This window comes from Rhinoraja longicauda, chromosome 6 (assembly GCF_053455715.1).
Source record: "Rhinoraja longicauda isolate Sanriku21f chromosome 6, sRhiLon1.1, whole genome shotgun sequence".
In the NCBI taxonomy this organism is placed as follows: Eukaryota; Metazoa; Chordata; class Chondrichthyes; order Rajiformes; family Arhynchobatidae; genus Rhinoraja; species Rhinoraja longicauda.
Window position 1 is genome coordinate 15,112,682 of NC_135958.1, and position 14,710 is coordinate 15,127,391.

The 14,710-nt window shown below is 40.0% G+C and overlaps 1 protein-coding gene across 1 annotated transcript in view; it reads right to left on the minus strand.

Annotated features, from left to right (window-relative positions):
* Positions 1-541: 541 nt before the first annotated feature.
* Positions 542-14,710, minus strand: part of LOC144594262 (Golgi apparatus protein 1-like) — an 81,621-nt gene continuing 67,452 nt past the window's right edge. The window contains exons 22-27 of the mRNA XM_078400526.1: positions 10,514-10,615; positions 10,247-10,354; positions 7,391-7,511; positions 3,791-3,897; positions 2,412-2,575; positions 542-1,989 (exon numbers count right to left, since the gene is read on the minus strand). Of these exons, the coding sequence (XP_078256652.1) occupies positions 1,878-1,989; positions 2,412-2,575; positions 3,791-3,897; positions 7,391-7,511; positions 10,247-10,354; positions 10,514-10,615 (714 nt within the window). The 3' untranslated portion in view covers positions 542-1,877. The remainder of the gene's footprint in view (positions 1,990-2,411; positions 2,576-3,790; positions 3,898-7,390; positions 7,512-10,246; positions 10,355-10,513; positions 10,616-14,710) is intronic.

The following is a 14,710-nucleotide window of genomic DNA, read 5'->3' on the forward strand; positions in this document are numbered from 1 at the left end:
AACTATTACATGCCAGGTTCTATCCCATCCACTTCTTTTCCAGTGTTCTCCCCCCTTCCAATCAGTCTGGAAAAGGGTTCCTGCCCAGATGTTGCCTGGCCCGCCGAGTTCCTCCAGCACTATGTTTTGCTTGAGATTCCCACATCTGAAGTTTCTTATATATCCATTCTCTGAGTGATTTTACTAATTGTTAGATTGCAGATAACTATGAGTAATATGCCTAGGTTTACTTGTGAGGACGACTTGCAGCTGCATGAACAACCCAAAGGATTGAAAGGAACCCTCAACACCAGCAAATCAAAAGTCAGTTCAACTTATGAAAACCAAATATTGCAGTTGCTAGAAATCTGAAATAAAAACACAAAGCACTAGCTCCCAAAAAGAACTTCCGATCTAAATCGTCAACCATATCTCTTTCCACAGATGTAGCCTGAGTGTTTCCAGTATTTTGCTTTTATTTCAGATAAACTTACCCAGAAAACAGTTCAAACCTACTAAAATACAACTTTGGCAAATAAATACAATGAACGGGACTCAAAGGGAAAGGACAAAGTTTAAAAACCTGCAGACCATTTTATTAATAAATTCTGCCATTTCATCTGTACAGAACAAATGTTAGGATTTCATTAACATCTCAAATTACACAGCATGATTGGAAACAAGTATCTTTTACGTTGAGAAAGTGGATTTTATACACAGAAAAAAGTTTACAAACCCTGGTTTGTAAATTTTACTTCAAAGTGACATTGACATCCACAGCAGAACAATGCACAACTTTTCCGTGTTTTCTCTGTACAATACACAGAGATACACATGTTGTCGTATCCCTGTACACAATTTCACTACAGATAATCTGTATTAAAAAATTTAAACACCCTACAAAGGAAATTTAAAAAAATGATAATCCCATGTCTGCAACATGCAGGTCGCCCTCTCACCATGATGGAGTCACATAAGTGACCAGGTATATCCACACAAGAACTTCAAACAAGGCAACAGAAAAGAGTCGACAGTTGCAGGCTGTGACCCTGCTAAAATTTATTAGTAAACAATAAATAAGGCTGAAGAGTCAACACATAGGGCAAAAATAATTGTGTGAGATACTTCTGTTAGCAGTCAGAGATCAGTATTTAAAATGTACATTGCCTAATTAGATCATTGTTCAACTGATGGGATTTACAACAGTCTAGTGAAATGGTTTTGATCATTGGTAGCACCCTTGGGTGCATCCAACAGAGATCCTGTCAAATCTGACTGAGGCTGATTAAAGCATTTGGTTTATTATCTGATCACTAACTTCATGACCAAGTAGTCTCTCAGCATAAAACGAATTTCAAACTTCAAAAGTTCAAACAATAGCAGATTTGGGCTTTTGTTCAAACAGATTTATTTTTGAATGGGCAAAATACACTGCCACAGAAATTTACTTCTATTGATTCCAAGTCAGCAATATTTTACATCATATGTTTAATTCTTTACATCTTATGCTATCGTAGCTTATGCCATATGATCGCACAATTCACTGCTGTAATAGTGTGTGAATATTCACCTCATGAAATTACAATTCTCCCAAAACGAAATAATTTTAGGTTGGTTATTTCCCCACTAGAAAACCTTTTTTTTTTCCCCGAGTACCATGATCAAAATCGAGTTATGAAAAAATTGTGCAGGATATAATGAATTACAATTAATTAACCTTTTTCAAAAAAAGTCCCGGGCCATAAAGTGACAAAATGAACACAAACTGGAATTGCAAAAGAAACCCGATCATCAAAGCACAGGACACAAATAAAAAAAATGACCACCACCAATTTACACAATGCCAAATATTTCAAATATACAGTGAATTAAGTTTGGCCTGAATGCATGTGGACATCTTAGCAGAGTGGTTCAATCTTTATGTTCTGCCTTCGGGTCCCTTTAAATCCCAAGGCAGAATCATAGCCCGTTTTCTCTTCCTCACCATCACCGAAAGCAAGCATGAACAATCTTTAATAAAAAAGGAATAAATCAATCTGATTTGTACAGACCACCACAAGAGTTGAAGCAGACACTTTTCTAAAGTATCCTACAATCTACTTGAACTGATGCAATTCTTTGGAATCATTCCAGTTGTGGCAGTTAACTTTCCTACAGGTGAGAATCTCTGTTGGATTAGACTGCTACCAATAAGACTTGCTGATCTGGGTGAATGTGATTCGGATATACATTGGAAACCAAGTCTACAGGAATCTAAAGAGAGGAGTCCTGCTGGAGCAGAAGCAGCAGCTTTTAGTTTGCATATTTGTTCTGCAGACAAAATTGGTGCAGAGCAAACTGCGAGCAAGTGTAAAGGACTGGATTACGTCTGCTGCTCTTATTTAAGGAGACTATACAGAGGCTGTACAAAAGCAGGCTGGACCATGCTCTACCTATCCTTCAGCTCCCGTGTCACTCGTTTGGTGATCCTGCCACAGGTCATGCCCAGTAGAAATAGGACGCACACTCCCAATGCCAACAAGCCCATCAGGTAATTTTTGGATGGAGACGTCATAACTTGATAGGCCAAGTCTGCAAAACCCTCAGCAGGGGCAACCTACAAGAAAAAAAAACGGGATGATGTTCCATGATAAAAAGCAACAGATTCTTGACAAGCACAAAATGTTATGAACATAAATTCTAATGCAATACATGTGAAATTGCATATAGATCTGCTTTTCACCTTCTCTATGCTTGGAATGTACTAATCCCAAAGGTGGTGAAATTACCCTCAGAATTCCTGCCATTTGAGTTGACCTATTCGCAATCAACCCGCCCACAACTCCACCTTTTAAGGCCTTTCAAAACAGCTCCCTGCCAAGACCATGCATTTCAGAAATGTACTGTGGCTTTCGGTCCAAGTGAGCATCGAAATTCAAGGTCCACTGAAGCCCAATGGTATTGAGGAGCTCTACTGCTACTTAGTTTTGATAGTAATACATCGACCTGCATCATAATTTGTTTATTCTCTCCATAAATCTTTTGAGCATTTTCAGTAATTTTATTCAAACAATGAGAACCCGACACTGGCAGTATTTTCAGTTGCTTTTGTGTGTTTAATTGTGGAATGTTTCATTGAGCATTTATACCCAACACCCCAAGAAATGCGTATGAAAAAAACTGCAGATGCTGGTTAAAATCGAAGGTAGGCACAAAATGCTACAATAACTCAGCGGGTCAGGCAGCATCTCGGGACAGAAGGAATGGGTGACGTTTCGGGTCGAGACCCTTCTTCAGACTGATGTCAGGGGAGGGGGCGGGACAAAGATAGAATGTAGTTGGAGACAGGAAGGCTAGAATGTAGTTGGAGACAGGAGATAGGAAGAAGGGGGAGGGGATAGAGGGAAAGCAGGGACTATCTGAAGTTAGAGAAGTCAATGTTCATACCGCTGGGGTGTAAACTACCCAAGCGAAATGTGAGGTGCTGTTCCTCCAATTTGCGCTGGGCTTCACTCTGACAATGGAGGAGGCCCAGGACAGAAAGGTCAGATTGGGAATGGGAGGGGGGGGGGGTTGATGTGCTGAGCCACCAGGAAATCAGGTAGGTTAAGACGGACTGAGCGGAGGTGTTCAGCGAAACGATCGCCGAGCCTGCGCTTGGTCTCGCCGATGTAGAGCACCTGGAACAGCAGATGACGTTGGAGGAGGTGCAGGTGAACCTCTGCCTCACCTGGAAAGACTGTGTGGGTCCTTGGATGGAGTCGAGGGGGGAGGTAAGAAATGTATTGGTAGCACACTACTCACCCCTTACCCAGGCACTAATTCACATTACCTTTGCTGCATAACTCCACATTTCCTGACGATCTTGTAATCTCTTTTTGCAGTCTGGTTGCAATCTCACAGTTTTATCTTCAAGTTGTTCGAGCAAACATGACATTTCTAGTGGAAGTTAAAAAAAAAATCAATAAATATCAAACCATTCAATGAGTCGACCACAGGAAACCAACTCAAAATTGCATTAATCTTAAGCTTGGAGTGTCATGTAAACTTCAAATATTTAAAGATAACTTACTTAAACTTAAAAATTGCAAATTCTCTTAGAGACAAAATATTGCCTTAAGCTACAGCAAGGTCAGCAACAATATTTGTATAGAGCTGTCATCAAGACATGTGGAAACCTGGAAAGCTATGGATGCTGATAATATTGTAGTGCGATATAACAAATGTGTGGGTGCCCAGTTTCATGAAGACGCCTTCTACACCATTGGAGGGCGTCTCCATGGTCGCTTCAGGAAGCGGGATGTGGCATCCTCGCTGCAAGAAAGTTGAGGGCAGCTGCTGGAGGCGATTGACAATGTGGCTACACAGGTTTAGTTTAGTTTTTAAATACTGTGCGGAAGAAGGCCCTTCGGCCCATCAAGTCCATGCCGACCAGCGATCCCCGTACATTACCACTATCCTACACACACTAGGGACAATTTACAATTTTACCAAATCCAATTTACCTACAAACCTGTATGTATTTGGAGTTCTTGGGGTTGTGGTGTTGGTGGAAATAGCCACTGGAAACCCAACTGGGTTAGCAAACAGATTGAACAGCCTGTGGCAGCTAAATGGAGCAATGGTGGAAAGGAGCCAACAACGCTCTGTTGGGCTAGGCTGATCGTTACATCAACCCAGTACCACTAGGACACTGAGCTTCAAAGTGAGAAACTAAGAAATGCATATCTTTAGGCCAAGATCAGACTTCTTCTGCAAATTTGCCCAGCAACATGGCCATTCTGAGTGCTCTTCCAAAAGAGAATCTACTTACAATCGTTTTACTCTTACTCATGTATGATTGTACCAATGAATAGTATTGATTTTACTGGATAGCACACAAAACATGCTTTTCCCCCCAATCACTCCCTCTTCCCACCCCAGTCACTCTCTCTTCTCCCCTCTCAGGCAAGTCATCGAGGTTTGAAAACGCATACCTCCAGATTCAGGGACAGTGTTTTCCCGGCTGTTATCCAGCAACTGAACTGTCCTCTCACCAGCCAGTGCAGTCATGAACTCCCATTTACCTCATTGGAAACCTTTGAACTATCTTTAATCACACTTTATCTTGCACTAAATGTTATACCCTTTGCACTGTATCTCTACAGACCCATCCTTTCAGCCTGGTCTTCTCAAAACAGAATTTGATTCTTCCTATTCCAACTTTCTGCTTTCCTCCCTTGCCCAGTCTTTAGCTTCATACGTGTACGACACTTGTGACACCCTCCCTTTAACAAATTTCAATGTCTGGCCCCAACTAGCTTGTTAATGTAATAATGCATGGCAACAACAGGGTTAATAATAATTAGAGTTCAGATATTCAAAAAATATAGAATTAATTTGGGCAGTAATGGAAATAGCGAGGGTATGAGTGAGGGTATGAAGTCACTGGTAGGAGTAGTACCGACAATCTACATTATCCACAAGAGATCAGGGCAATAACTTCTCATGGATGATACAAATGCAGATACCCACAAAGCCCTCTTCTATGTACCCAACACCACCCCACCCCCCCCCCAAATAAACATAAATATGCCCGATTATCAAATAGCATTAACACATTAAAGAACATTAAATATTTAAATACCCAAGAAGAAATGATACCACCCAGCAGAATATATCGATCGGTTTTCAAATCACAAGCTACAGCTGTGTATTTAAGACGTCCGTCAATTGGAACAGGCTGTGTGCCGTTACGCAGCACAGTGAATCATGGGGGGGAAAAGTGCCTAGGAAATAGTCACAGTATTTCTACAAACAATAGTTTCTCAATGTGCATATGTATGCAGATATTTGAAAACAGCTGGTAAGGCAGACTGAGTGTACATAAGCCATTGTAGAACAGAGCGTAAATGTTGTCGTAATATGGGCTTCTAAGATCGATATTGCAATAACGGTGTGCAATTTTAATCATTATACAGATTCAACAAATCAAATTGGCAAAGATAGCCTTGCAAACTCAGAATATTTGGGATGGTCTCACAGCAGTACATTGAGGAACTAACCAAGGAACATTGTAGGAAGGAACTGCAGATGCTGGTTTAAACCAAAGATAGACATTAAAAAAACTGGAGTAACAACACAGCTGCTGCTCCAATGCCACATGTCTGATAATAGTCAAGAATGGTATAAGATTAAAAGAGAAAGTATACAATTTTGCAAATATTAGTGGTAGGCCAAAAGATTGGGGATTTTTTTTAGAAAAAAACAAATGACAACAAAAATTATATAGAGGCATAACAGATTATGAGGTTAAACTAGCAAATAATATAAAAACAGACAATAGGAGCTTCGGCAGTTTAACACAAACATAAGAACTAAAATAAAAATGGTCTTTAGATTCAGTCTTTAATAATAAAGAACACTAAAAATATCCAATAATAATAGATAATTAATTGCCCTTGAGGAGGGAGATACATGAACAAACTATTACTGGAGAAAAGGTACTAGGCAAACCAAGGTGGCTAATGTTCAATATGTTCCCTGGACCTGATGGTCCACATCTTTGGGTCTTAATGTGGCGGCAGAGAAAATCGTAATCTCACAAAATTTCCTAGACTGGGTGGGTCCCAGAGAATGCAAAAACTACAAATTGAACAGCAATTTTTGAAAAAGAGAGGAGACTACAGAAAGTATGAGACTATAGGCCAAATATCTTAGTCTAGCAGTAGGTGCATGGGAATGTTTCAACTTGCAAAATCCCCTTCAAATCACACATATCCCAATCTCAAATATCTCACCAACTGTACCATGGCTGCATGCTATAATGGGGAGGGTTTTTAATGCCTGTATATGGAATCAAATGGACAAATTTCTGCCAGTATCAGCAGCAGGAACTGCCAGATTGGATTTAGATTCAGGATGAAACACCCTTTTTTAGATTAGAGATACAGTGCAAAAACAGGCCCTTCAGTCCACCGAATCCACAACGACCAGCGATCCCCGCACATTAACACTATCCTCGGGACATTAAAATTATTTTTTTATACCAAGCCAATTAATCTGCAAACCTGTACGTCTTTGGAGTGTGGGAGGAAACAGAAGTTCTCAGAGAAAACCCACGTGGTCATGGGGAGAACGTACAAACTCCGTACAGACAACCAGCTGTAGCCAGTATCGAACCTGGATCTCTGGCGCTGTAAGGCAGCAATGCTACCGCTGCGCAACTGCGCCATCCTTCTTACTCATTTCTAACAATCCACCTTAACATGTAAAAACAATCTGCACTCAACCCACCTTGCAGAGTTACTACTATGGTAGATTAAAAATGTTCCTTCAAATCCCTGTTCCCCCACCCCCTCATCACCCTTATAGAACAATGCCAATTCTATTGACTGGTTACATTAGTGCGCAAACTCTCTCAACCCCCGTTCTCCTCCCACTGTTCACTTACGGCGTCCTTTGCCAGGAAGGATAGAAGCACAATGGTGCTTGATATCGAGGCCACAGGCTGCATGAAGCACAGGGTCCACGAAGATGTCGGCTTTGCTCTCTTGCAACATGTTCAGCACCTCCTAAAGGACAAAGCATCATAACATTAAATAAAACTAAAGTAAGCATTTTCTCCAGTTACATCCAAGAGACTGTAAACAGCAATAGAGGAAAAAGAGAACTATAGTAGATCTCACTGTACAGAGTTTGTTCTCCCTATCACCGTGTGGATTTGGTATCCTCTCACTCTCCAAAGACATACAGGTTTGTAAGTTAATTGACTTCTGTTAATTGTAAATTGTCCCTAGTGTGTAGTATAAAGCGAGTGTACAGGGTTAGCGCTGGTCAAGAGAGAGCTGGATAGAGCTCTTAAGGATAGCGGAGTGAGGGGGTATGGGGAGAAGGCAGGAACGGGGTACTGATTGAGAGTGATCAGCCATGATCACATTGAATGGCGGTGCTGGCTCGAAGGGCTGAATGGCCTACTCCTGCACCTATTGTCTATTGTCTATTAGTCGGTGCAGACTTGGTGGGCTGATGGGCCCATTTTCGCACTGCACCTCTCAAGTGAATTACTAAAGTAAAGGTCATTCAAAGTCAAGGTGGTCTTAGCTGCTCTGCCATTCAATACGACCACTGTTGATCCTTTTCCTTACAACTTGATTTCTTCGGATTTAAACAAATGATTGCTTGGGTAGAAATCCAAAGAAATACTACACTTCAAATGAAGGCATTTGAGTGAGCTCATATGCTGAGATTGTGATGACTGATTCCAGCTAGGAGAAACATCAACTCTGTCTCCATCCTGTTAAACCACAACAATTCTTCAAAGAGAAAAGCACTCAATTCTAAACTTCAGACAGTTATAGGGCATGTATGCTGGCACCTCATTGAACTATCCCAGGAATACATCTGGTGAATCTCTGTTGCACACCCTCTACCATAAGTACATTTTGCTCTCAGCCATCGGGCATCTTTGGGGAAGGGGAAGAGGGGTAGGAGGCACTGATTGCATGAGAATCAAACATTATGGCACATCTCATACAAGCATTCTCTGAATAAATCTTTAAATAATATCTTCTTCTCTTTTGAAATAACAATGCAATTCTATATTTTAAAGCTAAACAATGCAAAATATGACAAAATAAATCAAACATATGACCGTATTCCCCTCACATGAAATGCCAAATCTTCAAAAAGGATGTTACTTCTAATCAGCCTACAAATGCATTGCTCTTATGTATAAATGTAAATAAACAAAGTTTCCGGGATTTATGCTTTGGGAATTCTTAGGCAATCAACAAAAATTTCTAAAGCATATTAAACAATTTTAAATAGTGACTTTTCATTTCATGCTTATTTAGTATGACACTTGAAATAAAAGTCGCGAGTTAAAATTGTTTAATACTCTTTAGAATTGTTTTGCTGATTGCACGAGAAATCGCTAAAGCATAATTTTTTTTGCTGATTGCATGAGAAATCCCCAAAGCATAAATACCAGATGATCACATTTTTCCACATTATATTCCATTTGTCATCTTGCATGCACTGTCAAGACCAGAAAAGAACAAACAATTCATCCATCAATTTCAAGGAAGGCCATGACATGTACAATCCACATGGTGAGTTATAGATATACCTTAATTGCAGAGAAAATTATAAACAGTAGCTATGTTTTTGCATTGTACAATAACACATGAATATGACAAGCACAAAACAGTCCTCAGATTCATCGTCTGTTCTACACAATTTATGATATTTTAGACATTTTAATGCATTCATGGTATTTATAACTCAATAATTGACCACTTTATGCAGCATGTTTTGGCTCAAAGGGCTATTTTAAGCTTTCTTCAGCTAACTATTAATGTTTTATTCTTTTCTTCCTTGTGTAGATAACTGGCTTGCTCTCAAATGCATCTATTCCACAATTGAAAATGGTCCTTGGGATAGTAACTTAAGATATCTATATGCTAAAACTCTCGTTTGTTATCTTGTTTGTGACTGAACTTCAGCCAAAATGATACACGATATCGCAAAAATTTTAGGCCCATCTTACTCACCATTGTCACTTTAGTGATAATGCAAGTAGTTTTATTGAAATCGGTGTTATATTTTTAAAGTTATTCACATTTTAAAGTTTAAAAGGAGGGGAGGGGGAGAGGAGAAGGGGGGGGGGGTGGGGGAGAAGGGAGGGGGGGAGTGAGGAGAGAGGGGGGGCCTGGGGGGACAGGGTGCTGTACCAATGCAAGAGAGGTTTGGGCCCAACGGGTCCACTTTGTCTAGTATCTGCATAAAATTCACTTGAAGATTTTTAATAAATCTACACTGGATTTATTTTTAAAAAGCACCATGAACTTTGGTTTTGGAAATCTATCAATAGAAACATCTTTATCCTTACACATGATCAAATCCCAGTCAGAAAAAAAAATTCTCACTTCATCTCAGCCTTCCTTTCTACAGAAAATAGCCAGCTGCCCATTTAGTTTCTTTTTTTAAAGTATAACATTGTAGTTCTTGTTTCATCTTTGCAGATATTTTTTCTACCTTCATCTGAATCTCTAGACTTCTTACAATATGTACCAGCACTTCTTCAATTAAGGTATAACTACCATTCTGTGTTTATAACTTCCCTGCTTTCAAAATCTATTTTTAAAGCACGAATCCCCATGCAATGCTTGAAATTTGAATTGCTTTGTTAACTTGTATGTTTATTTTTGATGATCTGTGAAACTGTACTTATCCTTTTGCTCATCTATTTCTGAAATGATTTTATAATATTGTTTTAAACCTAATACTGCATTATAGATAACCTTACCCTTTTGCAGGCCTCTCCTGTAATCTTCAGCAGGTTGATTTTCAGACACTCCTCTACCTGGCCAGTCTGCTCTTGTGCTGCCGCCTCCTCTGCGCACAACCTGTTAATCTGCAACAACATTAAAGGCAATTCACAGCATCATCACAATTATATCCTTCATCTCATGCAATCCCCCTTTATCCCAGTCACTATTTTCACCAACCACACTTGATTCCCCTCATCTTCGCATCCTTTTCAGGTCACCATGTTGTCCCAAGTTCAACCTACCTCTTTATTGCAGTGGATCTGCAACTGAGGATCCAGCCTGTAGTCCAAAGCAGATTCCTGGATAATCACACGGATCTGATCTTCACAATCTGAAGACAAACGCTGCCAAAAACAAGATTAAATGGAGCTCAGTCACTTTAACACGGTAACATGCGAACACTTGTTGTGAGATTAACTGAAAATTCAGTCTTAAATCCATCCTAAGTTTACAAAGTAAATTTTGGTGAATGTTGACTTTTTTCCCCCCTTCCTCCTCCCCCCCACCAAACTCCCACCCAGCCCCACCAACCTAACCCCCCCTCCCCCCTTCACTGCCTTCCGTAATTATACCTCGATTTAATAAGCACTTTCAAAACAGGTTTTAAACTTAGCTGTTCATTCATTGTCAAATCAACAGAGGAGGAAGTTATCATTAACACAGACAGCTATTCGGTCTAATTGCCGTTAAGATACTTTGCTCATAAAATGTCAAACAAGCAGCTTTCCTTGAACACAACACAGAGGAGGAGGAGGCCATCAAGCCCTTCAAATCTGCCCAGCCATTTAATGTGATCTATGCTGGCATCAACCCCATCTTCTCTGCCATCAGGACAGAGAATCCTAGAGATCCACTACCATTTCCAAGTAGTTTCTATCTATCTCAGTTTTAAATGATCGGCCCATAATTTATGGTTATGTCGTCTTGTTCAATACATTGTCATGAGTGAAAACATCCCAAAGGCGGCCTAACAAACCTCCTCAGCATCTTGCATTTTTGAACAAGATCATCTGTCATTCCTCTAAACTCCAAGGAATACAGGCCCAAACTAATCTCTCTTGGTCAGACAACTTTCGCATCTCAGGAATTAGCCTGGTAAATCTACTTTGTACTACCTCCAATATCACAATTTGTATTTACAAAACTGCATGCAATATTCCAGGTGAAGCCTCACCAACATCCTGTGCAATTGCAATAAAACCATCCTGCTTTAAACTCCAACCCCTTTGCAATGAAGGCAAGAATGCTGTTTGTCCCCTTAACTACTTGTTCAACCTGCCTGCTAACTTTTTTTATGATAAACAACTCGATCTCTGTATTTCACTTAATAGCAGTTATTTGCTTAGTGTAGTCCCTGGAAACAAAATAACATGTCAAACAGTAAAAACAACCTGCCTGGAATTGACAAATGGCTTTGTGAGCTGAAGTTCCTGTGTCTGCATGAAATAATGAGATATTAAGAAAATATGAAACAAAATGTTGAAATCTGAAATGAACAGTAAGTGCAGAAGCATGCCGAGGAGAGGCAGTATGTAGCGGGAAAAGAGCCAATGTAGTAGCTCCATAATCTTTCATGACAAACTCACTACAGATGCCACTCTTTCCTGTTATTTTGTCGGAACATCTTGAAACAACTCAATGTTGATCATAAACTGCATTGCCTTGTTTGAACGCCAAATGCATTTTGGAAATTGTACAAGCTTATATAATGTGGAAAGTGTTTGCTTTCAATCAATATAATGTACCTGGAAGCCCAATCTTCAACTCTTCTTTTTCAAGGCTGATGGTGGCCAGTACATACTCAATAAACACAAAGCTGACTACTCATCATCTCTGTGATCACATGTAGGGATGGGTAACAAAAATCAGTTTTATCGATGTTGTGCACCATCCACAGCTGAACAACAGCCAAGACCAATAGATAACAATAGATAAAGTATTGCAATAGGGAGCCTCAGAGCAGAATATGAAAACTCAACTAACACCACTATTAAAATTTCTTAGATAGATAAAAGTAGAATGCTCAAGACTCCTGCAGATTGTAACTTAAGCAACCAATGCAATATTTTAAATAAAAAGGCTCATGTTTCTAATATATCTTAGTGTGTTAATCGTTACTATAGTAATGATTTCAAAGACTGTTAAAGCAACTGCATTACGTATTGACTTACTAAAATGGCACCAAGTCAAAAACCAAAACATGATAAGACAATTAGGTCAAAAACAATGTTAACCGCAAAGAATATGCTGAAGCAGGAAATGTTATACTGAAGGAGTGTGCAGACTGACGGTGATGTTACCAAGTAGGGGACCAGTTGAAAGTGCGTTGTTCAAAACCAACGACAAAACATTAATTAAACTAACAAGGAACATACTAACAAGGGATAGTTGTCAAAACAGGTAGAGGTAGGGGGAAGAACATCGAGATAAATGTTTAATTGTTATATGCACCAGAACAATTAAATTATTACTTGCTGCAGATAAAGTTGAAAAAATCTAAGCACACTGTACTTAGATAAAGAAACACTGGCAGCAGGGACATTAGTAGCAGGGGATGAGACTGAAGAGGAGTACAGGGGGGAAAAAAACAGGATGTGGGAGAAGAGACCAGATTAAATTTAAAGATTAAAAATAACAAGGAGTGGGATTGACAGAAGGTTAATTGTTATAATCAAACATTTATAAGTACAGAGTCTGAAAGGTAGGGAGAAGAGAACTTGCAGTCAAAGGGTCAAAGTAAGGAGGAGGCAGGCAATGCTGTAGTTATTCAGAAAACAACCACAAAAGGTTTCCAGGAACAACTTCACTTCCCTCTTTATTAAGGATTACTTTCTTACATTGGATGGAAATTAAATGCAACTTATTTAATAAATCTGTCATTCTTATAATATATAAATACACATGCAAGGTCTTGTTGTAGTCACTTCCCTCGAGTCAGATTAAATTGGATCCTGAAAATAGTTTAAAAAACTCCAACTGTCAGAATCTTACGAGTTTAATTTAGAATTTAGAGATAGTGTGTAAACATGCCTTTTGGCCCACCGAGTCCACACTGACCGTTGAGCACCTGTACACTAGTTCTGTTATCCTACTTCCACATCCTACATACTTGGGAGCAATTTACAGACGCCAAATAACCTACAAACCTGCATGTCTTTGGAACGTGGGTGGAACTCGAACATCAGGAGAAAACCCACACGGTCAGTCTACCCCACGACAGAAAGGGGAAGAGTTGTATAGTTTGATAGCCACAGGGAAAAAGGATCTCATGTGGTGTTCTCTGCTGCATCTTGGTGGAACCAGTCTGTTGCTGAAGGTGCTCCTCAGTTTGACCAGTGTGTCATGGAGGGGGTGAGATGTATTCTCCTAGATGCTCCGCAGTTTGAGAAGCATTCTCCACTCTAAGACCACCTCCAGTAAATCCAACTCCACCCCCAGGATGGAGCCAGCCTTCCTGACGAACTTGTTAATTCTGTTGGCGCCCACGGCCTTTGCCCTGCTACCCCAGCACACAACAGCGAAGAAGAATGTTCTGGCCACCGCCGATTGGTAGAACATCTGCAACATCTTACTGCAGACGTTGATAGAGTGGAGCCTCCTCAGAAAGTACAGATGGCTCTGTCCCTTCTTATACAACGCCTCAGCTTTCATGGACCAGTCCAGTTTACTGTCCAGGTGAACTCCAAGGTACTTGCGCTCCTTGGTAAACTACACATCCACAACCTTGATGGAGACAGACGACAGGAGTGTCCCTCTCCTCCTAAATTCCACCACTAACTCCTTAGTCTTGTCGGTGTTGAGCTGCGGGTAATTCAGCACACACCACTCAACAAAGTCGTTAACTACACCTCTGTATTTAGCTTCCCTCCACTCACTGATGCAGCCCACAACTGCAAATGTGCAATAAGTCTAGATACTGGATAGAACTTAATAACTTAACCTGGCCTATCACACCTACACTGGTTCTCTGAAAGTGCAAGTCCGTTCCTTTTAACAGAAATTTTAACTCCAGACATACAGGTGTGTCCTCTAGCTGCTGACCAATGATTAATTTTATTTCTGATATGTTGAATCAGGGTTTAATGGTTATGAACACATTCCTTCAATTATCTCAATTTGATTTTGTTCTAATGTTATCTTCTTTTCCCAGAAGATCACCAATTGGCAAAAATCTTGTTTTTTTCTGCTTGTATCTGGTGAATAGTTAAAATAAATGATTCCAACAACTCCTGTGCTGTAAACTTCCAGGTTCTCTAAAAACTGGTAACAAATGGCTAACAACACTGCCAAAATAATCAAAACATAGAGTGTCTAACGATAGGTACATTTCCTTATTTTGGTTTGCAACAATGAGCACATGAATGCGAAGGGGGGAAGAGAGAAACAGGCAATATGCAATTCAGCTGAACTGTCTCTCCTGTGGCCCACCTGTCCTTTCA